Consider the following 12,119-nt stretch of genomic DNA (forward strand, 5'->3'; position numbering starts at 1 on the left):
GGGATCAATAGCAGAATAACTGAGGCAGAAGAAAGGATAAGTGACCTGGAAGATAAAATAGTGGAAATAACTACTTCAGAATAAAGAAAAAAGAATGAAAAGAACTGAGGACAGTCTCAGAGACGTCTGGGACAACATTAAACGCACCAACATTCGAATTATAGGGGTCCCAGAAGAAGAAGAGAAAAAGAAAGGGACTGAGAAAATATTTGAAGAGATTATAGTTGAAAACTTCCCTAATATGGGAAAGGAAATAGTTAATCAAGTCCTGGAAGCACAGAGAGTCCCATACAGGATAAATCCAAGGAGAAACATGCCAAGACACATATTAATCAAACTATCAAAAATTAAATATAAAGAAAACATATTAAAAGCAACAAGGGAAAAACAACAAATAACACACAAGGGAATCCCCATAAGGTTAACAGCTGATTTTTCAGCAGAAACTCTGCAAGCCAGAAGGGAGTGGCAGGACATATTTAAAGTGATGAAGGAGAAAAACCTGCAACCAAGATTACTCTACCCAACAAGGATCTCATTCAGATTGGTTGGAGAAATTAAAACCTTTGAAGACAAGCAAAAGCTGTGAGAGTTCAACACCACCAAACCAGCTTTACAACAAATGCTAAAGGAACTTCTCTAGGCAAGAAACACAAGAGAAGGAAAACACCTACAATAACAAACCCAAAACATTTAAGAAAATGGGAATAGGAACATACGTATCAATAATTACCTTAAATGTAAATGGATTAAATGCTCCCACCAAAAGACACAGACTGGCTGAGTGGATACAAAACCACAACCCGTATATATGCTGTCTACAAGAGACCCACTTCAGACCTAGGGACACATACAGACTGAAGGTGAGGGGATGGAAAAAGATATTCCATGCAAATGGAAATCAAAAGAAAGCTGGAGTAGCAATTCTCATATCAGACAAAATAGACTTTAAAATAAAGACTATTACAAGAGACAAAGAAGGACACTATATAATGATCAAGGGATCGATCCAAGAAGAAGATATAACAATTGTAAATATTTATGCACCCAACATAGGAGCACCTCAATACATAAGGCAAATACTAACAGCCATAAAAGGGGAAATCGACAGTAACACAATCATAGTAGGGGACTTTAACACCCCACTTTCACCAATGGACAGATCATCCAAAATGAAAATAAATAAGGAAACACAAGCTTTAAATGACACATTAAACAAGATGGACTTAATTGATATTTATAGGACATTCCACCCAAAAACAACAGAATACACATTTTTCTCAAGTGCTCGTGGAACATTCTCCAGGATAGATCATATCTTGAGTCACAAATCAAGCATTGGTAAATTTAAGAAAATTGAAATCGTATCAAGTATCTTTTCTGACCACAACGCTATGAGACTAGATATCAATTACAGGAAAAGATCTGTAAAAAATACAAACACATGGAGGCTACACAATACACTACTTAATAACGAAGTGATCACTGAAGAAATCAAAGGGGAAATAAAAAATACATAGAAACAAATGACAATGGAGACACGATGACCCAAAACCTATGGGATGCAGCAAAAACAGTTCTAAGAGGGAAGTTTATAGCAATACAAGCCTACCTCAGGAAACAGGAAAAATCTCGAATAAACAACCTAACCTTGCACCTAAAGCAATTAGAGAAAGGAGAACAAAAAAACCCCAAAGTTAGCAGAAGGAAAGAAATCATAAAGATCAGATCAGAAATAAATGAAAAAGAAATGAAGGAAACAATAGCAAAGATCAATAAAACTAAAAACTGGTTCTTTGAGAAGATAAACAAAATTGATAAACCATTAGCCAGACTCATCAAGAAAAAAAGGGAGAAGACTCAAATCAATAGAATTAGAAATGAAAAAAGAGAAGTAACAACTGGCACTGCAGAAATACAAATGATCATGAGAGATTACTACAAGCAACTCTATGCCAATAAAGTGGACAACCTGGAAGAAATGGACGAATTCTTAGAAATGCACAACCTGCTGAGACTGAACCAGGAAGAAATAGAAAATTTGAACAGACCAATCACAAGCACTGATATTGAAACTGTGATTAAAAATCTTCCAACAAATAAAAGCCCAGGACCAGATGGCTTCACAGGCGAATTTTATCAAACATTTAGAGAAGAGCTAACACCTATCATTCTCAAACTCTTCCAAAATATTGCAGAGGGAGGAACACTCCCCAACTCATTCTACGAGGCCACCATCACCCTGATACCAAAACCAGGCAAAGATGTCACAAAGAAAGAAAACTACAGGCCAATATCACTGATGAATATAGATGCAAAAATCCTCAACAAAATACTAGCAAACAGAATCCAACAGCACATTAAAAGGATCATACACCATGATCAAGTGGGGTTTATTCCAGGAATGCAAGGATTCTTCAATATACGCAAATCAATCAACGTGATACACCATATTAACAAATTGAAGGAGAAAAACCATATGATCATCTCAATAGATTCAGAGAAAGCTTTTGACAAAATTCAACACCGATTTATGATAAAAGCCCTGCAGAAAGTAGGCATAGAGGGAACTTTCCTCGACATAATAAAGGCCATGTATGACAAACCCACAGCCGACATCGTCCTCAATGGTGAGAAACTGAAACCATTTCCACTAAGATCAGGAACAAGACAAGGTTGCCCACTCTCACCACTATTATTCAACATAGTTTTGGAAGTGTTAGCCACAGCAATCAGAGAAGAAAAAGAAACAAAAGGAATCCAAATCAGAAAAGAAGAAGTAAAGCTGTCACTATTTGCAGATGACATGATACTACACATAGAGAATCCTAACGATGTTACCAGAAAACTACTAGTGCTAATCAATGAATTTGGTAAAGTAGCAGGATACAAAATTAATGCACAGAAATCTCTTGCATTCCTATACACTAATGATGAAAAATCTGAAAGTGAAATTAAGAAAACACTCCCGTTTACCACTGCAACAAAAAGAATAAAATATCTAGGAATAAACCTACCTAAGGAGACAAAAGACCCATATGCAGAAAATTATAAGACACTGATGAAAGTAATTAAAGATGATACAAATAGATGGAGAGATATACCATGTTCTTGGATTGGAAGAATCAACATTGTGAAAATGACTCTACTACCCAAAGCAATCTACAGATTCAATGCAATCCTTATCAAACTACCACTGGCATTTTTCACAGAACTAGAACAAAGAATTTCATAATTTGTATGGAAACACAAAAGACCCCGAATAGCCAAAGCAATCTTGAGAACGAAAAATGGAGCTGGAGGAATCAGGCTCCCTGACTTCAGACTATACTACAAAGCTACAGTAATCAAGACAGTATGGTACTGGCACAAAAACAGAAACATAGATCAGTGGAACAAGATAGAAAGCCCATAGATAAACACACGCACATATGGTCACCTTATCTTTGATAAAGGAGGCAAGCATATACAGTGGAGAAAAGACAGCCTCTTCAATAAGTGGTGTTGGGAAAACTGGACAGGTACATGTAAAAGTATGAAATTAGAACACTCCCTGACACCATACACAAAAATAAACTCAAAATGGATTAAAGACCTAAGTGTAAGGCCAGACACTATCAAACTCTTAGAGGAAAACATAGGCAGAACACTCTATAACATAAATCACAGCAAGATCCTTTTTGACCCACTTCCTAGAGAAATGGAAATAAAAACAAAAATAAACAAATGGGACCTAATGAAACTTAAAAGCTTTTGCACAGCAAAGGAAACCATAAACAAGACCAAAAGCCAACCCTCAGAATGGGAGAAAATATTTGCAAATGAAGCAACTGACAAAGGAGAAATCTCCAAAATTTACAAGCAGCTTATGCAGCTCAATAACAAAAAAACAAACAACCCAATCCAAAAATGGGCAGAAGACCTAAATAGACATTTCTCCAAAGAAGATATACAGATTGCCAAGAAACACATGAAAGGATGCTCAACATCATTAATCATTAGAGAAATGCAAATCAAAACTACAATGAGATATCATCTCACACTGGTCAGAATGGCCATCATCAAAAAATCTAGAAACAATAAATGCTGGAGAGGGTGTGGAGAAAAGGGAACACTCTTGCACTGTTTGTAGGAATGTAAATTGATACAGCCACTATGGAGAACAGTATGGAGGTTCCTTAAAAAACTAAAAATAGAACTACCCTACCACCCAGCAATCCCACTACTGGGTATATACCCTGAGAAAACCATAATTCAAAAAGAGTCATGTACCAAAATGTTCATTGCAGCTCTATTTACAATAACCAGGACATGGAAGCAACCTAAATGTCCATCATCGGATGAATGGATAAAGAAGATGTGGCACATATATACAATGGAATATTACTCAGCCATAAAAAGAAATGAAATGGAGGTATTTGTAATGAGGTGGATGGAGTTAGAGTCTGTCATACAGTTTGAAGTAAGTCAGAAAGAGAAAAACAAATACAGTATGCTAACACATATATATGGAATCTAAGGGAAAAAAAAAAAAGTCATGAAGAACCTAGTGGCAAGACGGGAATAAAGACACAGACCTACTAGAGAATGGACTTGAGGATATAGGGAGGGGGAAGGGTAGGATGTGACAAAGTGAGAGAGTGGCATGGACATATATACGCTACCAAACTTAAAATAAATAGCTAGTGGGAAGCAACTGCATAGCACAGGGAGATCAGCTCTGTGCTTTGTGACCACCTAGAGGGGTGGGATAGGGAGGGTGGGAGGGAGGGAGATGAAAGAGGGAAGAGATATGGGAACATATGTATATGTATAACTGATTCACTTTGTTATAAAGCAGAAACTAACACACCATTGTAAAGCAATTATACTCCAATAAAGATGTTTTAAAAAAAAAAAAAGTTGTTGCTTCTGTAAGAGCAAAGGAGGAAAAATTGAGAAGCTTGAGAGGTTGAAAATATGAAAATGATATAGCAGTGTATGATCTTCTCCCTACAGCCACTTAAAGGAGAATTCCTTTTACTATTTGACTTACCTGTTTTGAAACCTCCAGGTGAGGATGTCCCAGAGCCTTTCCCAGTGGTACCTGGGATGGGAGAGAATATAAAGAGGAGGAAATGTGCAGGGATGTCTTTCTTGTTAGATGGAGATCATGGTTTAGGACAAATCATGTGTTTCTGTAAAAGAATGCATTCCTTCTCTAGGATTCCTTGTTCCAAAAGGTGAAATAAACATTCTTTTTTATTGATCTGTTTCATTTCTTGTGGTAAACTCCAGTCTTCTGGGATCCTTCTTTTCTGGAACTAGTATCATGGAGTTGGGTGCCTCTCCCATCTTCAACTTTTTAACTTCCCCAACTTCACCCGTTTTACTTCTAGTAGATTGGCTCCCTGAAATTTTGCTAGTGACTCCTGAAGGTTAAAAAGTGGAAAGGATCAAGAATCCTGAAATTTTAATTAATTATTTCAAGACAGTTCTCCCTTTTTTTTTTTTTTTTTCGGGTTTTTTTTTTTTTTTTTTTTTTTTTAATGCTATTCTTGTCTGCTTACATTCTTTTTATGTATGTATGTTTGTATGTATGGCTGTGCTGGGTCTTCGCTTCTGTGCGAGGGCCCTCCCTAGTTGTGGCAAGTGGGGGCCACTCTTCATCGCGGTGCGCGGGCCTCTCACCACCGCGGCCTCTCTTGTTGCGGAGCACAGGCTCCAGACGCGCAGGCTCAGCAATTGTGGCCCACGGGCCGAGTCGCTCCGCGGCACGCGGGATCTTCCCAGACCAGGGCTCGAACCCGCGCCCCCTGCATTGGCAGGCAGACTCTCAACCACTGCGCCACCAGGGAAGCCCAGTTCTCCCTTTTAATTTCAAAGTTTTATAATTGTAAGGCTAGGCTCTCCGAAAAACAAAATATTAAAAACACACATGTCCCCTGCAAATTCTGGTTGATCCTGTTTGATTTGACATTCTGAACCCCAAAATTAGAAGCAATCTAGTCTCCAGCACTCCAAAACTTTGCCTTATGGATTTGACTTAACCATACTGGCAATTGTTGAGCCCCAACTCCTCCCTTTTTCAGGCTCCTTTGCCTTTGCCCACCTATATAGCCCAAGGAATCATGTTTCCGTTTATTTGTCTTCTCTTCTCACTCTATATGCCCATGATAAGGAAACCCACTAGCATCCACAGTTTCAAATATCATTTGTAAGTAAATGACTTGACAAATCTCTATCTCCAATGCAAGCCTCTCTTCTGTGTTCTGGTCGCACTTATCACTCCTGCTGAGCATACTAACTGGACACCTCAGAGCATCTTAAACTCAAACTGTCAACATTTGACCTCACTATATCTTCTATAAATTATAAATAAATTATAAGTTATAAATTACTTCCTTCTTCCTGTATATTCCCAGGTGCGATAGTTGTGCCAATAGTCACCCTCGTGGTAACTGAAATCACAAGAGGAGAGAATCAGTTTATGATTCCCTTTTACTAGGGTTTCGAAGTAGGATTTAGTTTAGCACAAATTATATAAGGAACCTTCTTGCCTTAAGTGTGGCTTCTATTATGCCATTTTATTACAAATATACAAAAAACGCAATTCACACGGGGTAAAATATAGGGCAGTTAACATCCTAACAATTTGTACCCAAAGAGAGATTCAGGTAGAATAGAATTCCCCCTAATTTTATTATAGCCAACGTGATTTACTTTAAGATGAAGAGAAAAATAATTATTTGACTGCTATTGCTCACCTATTTTAATTCTACCCTGGGTGGTTTCACCACTTCCCAAAGAAGTTGTGGCCCCTAAGTGAAAGGAAGAAAGGAGAAGAATACTAAATTTTGAAGCCTCGTGTACTCAGAAAAGTTGGGTGGTATCCACTGGGTATGGTAGGGAATGTGTGTTTCTGGGTGAAGGAGTTGAAGGGAGGAGGCTATCTCATTACTGAAGTTCTTTATACTCCCCAGTAGGTTATTGCTTTACCTGTGTTAGAGTTTCCAGATGCAACTGTTGTGCCAGAGACTACACTAGTGGTACCTGAAGTAGAAGAGAGAAACAGAGAATCCCAATAGTGATGCATTTATCATCCCGAGAAGAGCATGGCCAACAAGACTCTCTGGGACTTGAAAGTAGAAGACTCTTCTTGGGGCTATCCTGTCAAAATGAGGTGCATTCTCCATTTTTAAATTCAGGGCCACAATAAAATCATTGGCTCATGTCCCAGCCTTGATGATTTGCTTCTTAAAGTTAAATATCAGAGGTCACTGGGCATCTCCCATATTTACCTGTTTCACTTCCAGGGCTTGGCCTCTCAGATGTGCCAGTGGTGGCTCCTAATGACAAGAAATAAAAACAATATTTGTCTAAATGCATTTAATTGTATAAAGTGAATAAATTCATAACATCCGAAATCCAAAATTTAATAGACCTAAACTTCCAGAGTTACGTCTATCATCTCTGCTTCCCTACTTATAACTATATGGACATATATTGCCTCCATCTCACACCCAGGTAATAGCTTGAATGTCCAAAAGGGAATCCTTTCTGGACTTCCCTCTTAAGAATTACAGTATAAGGTTTATCAGAGAAGAAATTATATAACTTTCATGAATACAAGCTTCCTCCTTTTCTTTGGTTATGCTTCCTTCTCTGGAAGTTGTAGCTTCTAGGAGTGAAAGGGTAGAGAGTAGTGAAGGCTAATAGAAAGTCATAAAAAGGCATCATGTGCTACTGCTCCAGAACTTGCCCCAAGAAGAAATTATAGCACCTGTTTCCTCATTGATTCACCTGTGTTGGAACTCCAAGGTGAGATGGTACTACCATGATCCACTCCAGTAGTACCTGAAAACAAAATTGAATGGTATTTGAGAGATTACTACAAGCAACTATATGCCAATAAAATGGACAACCTGGAAGAAATGGACAAATTCTTAGAAAAGTACAACCTTCCAAGACTGAACCAGGAAGAAATAGAAAATATAAACAGAAAAATCACAAGCACTGAAATTGAAACTGTGATTAAAAATCTTCCAACAAATAAAAGGCCACGACCAGATGGCTTCACAGGGGAATTTTATCAAACATTTAGAGAAGAGCTAACACCTATGTTTCTCAAACTCTTCCAAAATATAGCAGAGGGAGGAACACTCCCAAACTCATTCTATGAGGCCAACAACACCCTGATACCAAAACCAGACAAAGATGTCACAAAGAAAGAAAACTACAGGCCAACATCACTGATGAACATAGATGCAAAATTCCTCAACAAAATACTAGCAAACAGAATCCAACAGCACATTAAAAGGATCATACACTATGATCAAATGGGGTTTATCCCAGGAATGCAAGGATTCTCCAATATATGCAAATCAATCAATGTGATAAACCATATTACTACATTGAAGGATAAAAACCATATAATCTTCTCAATATATGCAGAAAAAGCTTTGGACAAAATTCAACACCCATTTATGATAAAAACTTTCCAGAAAGCAGGCATAGAGGGAACTTACCTCAACATAATAAAGGCCATATATGACAAACCCACAGCCAACATCATTCTCAATGGTGAAAAACTGAAACCATTTCCACTAAGATAAGGAACAAGACAAGGTTGCCCACTCTCACCACTATTATGCAACATAGTTTTGGAGGTTTTAGCCACAGCAATCAGAGAAGAAAAAGAAGTAAAAGGAATCCAAATCAGAAAAGAAGAAGTAAAACTGTCACTGTTTGCAAATGACGTGATACTATACATACAGAATCTTAAAGATGCTACCAGAAAACTACTAGAGCTAATCAATGAATTTGGTAAAGTAGCAGGATACAAAATTAATGCACAGAAATCTCTTGCATTCCTATACATTAATGATGAAAAATCTGAAAGAGAAATTAAGGAAACACTGCCATTTACCATTGCAACATAAAGAATAAAATACCTAGGAATAAGCCTACCTAAGGAGACAAAAGACCTGTATGGAGAGACCTATAAGACAATGGTGAAAGAAATTAAAGATGATACAAACAGATGGAGAGATATACCATGTTCTTGGATTGGAAGAATAAACATTGTGAAAATGACTATACTGCCCAAAGCAATCTACAAATTCAATGCAATCCCTATCAAACTACCAATCGCATTTTTCACAGAACTAGAAGAAAAAATTGCACAGTTTGTAAGGAAACACAAAAGACCCTGAAGAACCAAAGCAATCTTGAGAAAGAAAAACGCAGGTGGAGGAATCAGGCTCCCTGACTTCAGAATATACTACAAAGCTAAAGTAATCAAGACAATATGGTACTGGCACAAAAACAGACATATAGATCAATGGAACAGGATAGAAATCCCATAGATAAACACACGCACATATGGTCACCTTATCTTTGATAAAGGAGGCAAGAATACACAATTCAGAAAAGACAGCCTCTTCTGTAAGTGGTGCTGGGAAAACTGGACAACTACATGTAAAAGAATGAAATTAGAATACTCCCTAACACCATACACAAAAATAAACTCAAAATGGATTCAAGACCTAAATGTAAGACCAGACACTATCAAACTCTTAGAGGAAAGCATAGGCAGAACACTCTATGACATAAATCACAGCAAGATCCTTTTTGACCCACTTCCTAGAGAAATGGAAATAAAAACAAAAATAAACAAATGAGACCTAATGAAACTTAAAAGCTTTTGCACAGCAAAGGAAACCATAAACAAGATGAAAAGACAACCCTCAGAATGGGAGAAAATATTTGCAAATGAAGCAACTGACAAAGGATTAATCTCCAAAATATACAAGCAGCTCATGCAGCTCAATATCAAAAAAACAAACAACCCAGTCCAAAATTGGGCAGAATAACTAAATAGACATTTCTCCAAAGAAGATATACAGATTGCCAACAAACACATGAAAGGATGCTCAAAATCACTAATCATTAGAGAAATATAAATCAAAACTACAATGAGGTATTACCTCACACCAGTCAGAATGGCCATCATCAAAAAATCTACAAACAGTAAATGCTGGAGAGGATGTGGAGAAAAGGGAACTCTCTTGCACTGTTTGTGAGAATGTTAATTGATACAGCAGCCACTATGGAGAACAGTATGGAAGTTCCTGAAAAAACTAAAAATAGAACTACCATACGACCCAGCAATCCCACTACTTGGCATATACCCTGAGAAAACCATAATTCAAAAAGAGTCATGTACCACAATGTTCATTGCAGTTCTATTTACAATAGCCAGGACATGGAAGCAACCTAAGTGTCCATTGACAGATGATGGATAAAGAAGATGTGGCACATATATACAATGGAATATTACTCAGCCATAAAAAAGAAGTGAAACTGAGTTATTTGTAGTGAAGTGGATGGACCTAGAGTCTATCATACAGAGTGAAGTAAGTCAGAAAGAGAAAAACAATTACCGTATGCTAACACATATATATGGAATATATATATATATATATATATATATATATATATATATATATATATATATATATATAAAATAAAAGGTTCTGAAGAACCTAGGGGCAGGACAGGAATAAAGACGCAGACGTAGAGAATGGACTTGAGGACACAGGGATGGGGAAGGGTAAGCTGGGGTGAAGTGAGAGAGTGGCATGGACATATATACACTACCAAATGTAAAATAGATAGCTAGTGGGAAGCAGCCGCATTGCACAGGGAGATCAGCTCGGTGCTTTGTGACCACCTAGAGGGATGGGATATGGAGGGTGGGAGGGAGACACAAGAGGGAGGGGATATAGGGATATATGTATACATATAGCTGATTCACTTTGTTATACAGCAGAAACTAACACAACATTGTAAAGCAATTATACTCCAATAAAGATGTTTTTTAAAAAATTGAATGGGATCATTATGTCAATTTTATTCCTACAATAAGAAGAGCATATTCTAGAATAGGATGGGGAAACTACAGAATTCTTTATTATGTTAAAATGTTGTTTTCAGGGATAGCTTTTTCCAGAGTTTTTAATATCTTTTTCTAATGTAATATTTCAACCCAATAAAAATTTGGTGGGGGAAAGGTGCAATGTTGGGTGGTTGTGGGAGTCTCAATGATAACATTCCTTTCTCTGGGATCGATATCAGTGAAACAAAGGTAGTTTCCTTTACTTACCTGTTTGAATGCCAGTGACTTGGCTACTAGATCCCCCTAGAAGAATAAACAGTGAAAGGTTGATTGCCCATTGAATTTTCATCTGGGTAAAGTATTGATGTTACTGAAATTTTAATGTGCCAGAAAAGTTTAGACATGTGACAAAGAAATCTAGTGAAATAGTGTGGTAGTAGTAGCAGAGGAGCATAGCTAAGTGGATGGACCTTGAAGTCAGACGGCCCTAGTTGAAATCTGCTGTTTATTTGCCATGTGACCTTGCACACGTTAGTTAATATCTCTCTGCCATAGGTTTTCTTATCTGTGAAAACAGTAGTACTTACCTCACAGTTTGGTGTGAGGGAAAAGAAATAATAATAAGTTGTAGAATAGTTCCTGGCACATAGTTGGTGTTCAAAAGAGTTAGCTATTATTGCCATTGTAAGTGAAAAGTAGAGAGGTTATGAAGTTTGTGTGCTCACATGTATTTATTCCAGTTTCTGTGGTCCCACTGCCTCCAGAGGGTGTACTAGCTTCTAAGAGAGAAAAAAAGTAAAAAAAAAAAAAAAAAAAAAAAGTAAGATGAAGAGGATTTAGCATTCTGAGAAAAGTTAAGCATTCAGGAAAGTTAAGCATTCTAAGAAAAGTTTTCTTGATTACAGCACCATGAAAGATACTTTACTAGTAGAGATTTTCCTGTGGAGGATTCTCTCCAGTTGGTTGGCTCACCTGTGTTTGAACTCCCAGGTTCAAGTGTAGTGCCAGAAGCTACACTTGTGGTACCTGCAACAAAAAGAGAAGTGGTGACTTTTCCTCCCATGGGGTGGGGATCTGATCACCTTTTGGGCTTTTTCAACTGTTTGTGAATTATTTGTGTTCTCTTATGCATAGCTTTATTCCCAATCAAACAAAGATACAAATTCCTCAGCATAGGAGGCCCCTCTTCTGGAATTTAATGGTAGTAAGATAGGGGTTATTCATGCTCTGCCTTCTTGTT

At 37.4% G+C, this 12,119-nt stretch overlaps 1 protein-coding gene across 1 annotated transcript in view; it reads right to left on the reverse strand.

Annotated features, from left to right (window-relative positions):
- The window catches only part of MUC19 (mucin 19, oligomeric), a 117,169-nt gene that overhangs the window by 16,392 nt on the left and 88,658 nt on the right, over window positions 1-12,119 (reverse strand). Inside the window, 9 exon segments of the mRNA XM_061206671.1 lie at window positions 5,036-5,086; window positions 5,364-5,411; window positions 6,381-6,440; window positions 6,747-6,800; window positions 6,979-7,032; window positions 7,281-7,328; window positions 7,783-7,836; window positions 11,147-11,182; window positions 11,852-11,905. Of these exon segments, the coding sequence (XP_061062654.1) occupies window positions 5,036-5,086; window positions 5,364-5,411; window positions 6,381-6,440; window positions 6,747-6,800; window positions 6,979-7,032; window positions 7,281-7,328; window positions 7,783-7,836; window positions 11,147-11,182; window positions 11,852-11,905 (459 nt within the window).

This window comes from Eubalaena glacialis, chromosome 11 (genome assembly GCF_028564815.1).
Source record: "Eubalaena glacialis isolate mEubGla1 chromosome 11, mEubGla1.1.hap2.+ XY, whole genome shotgun sequence".
Classification (NCBI taxonomy): domain Eukaryota; kingdom Metazoa; phylum Chordata; class Mammalia; order Artiodactyla; family Balaenidae; genus Eubalaena; species Eubalaena glacialis.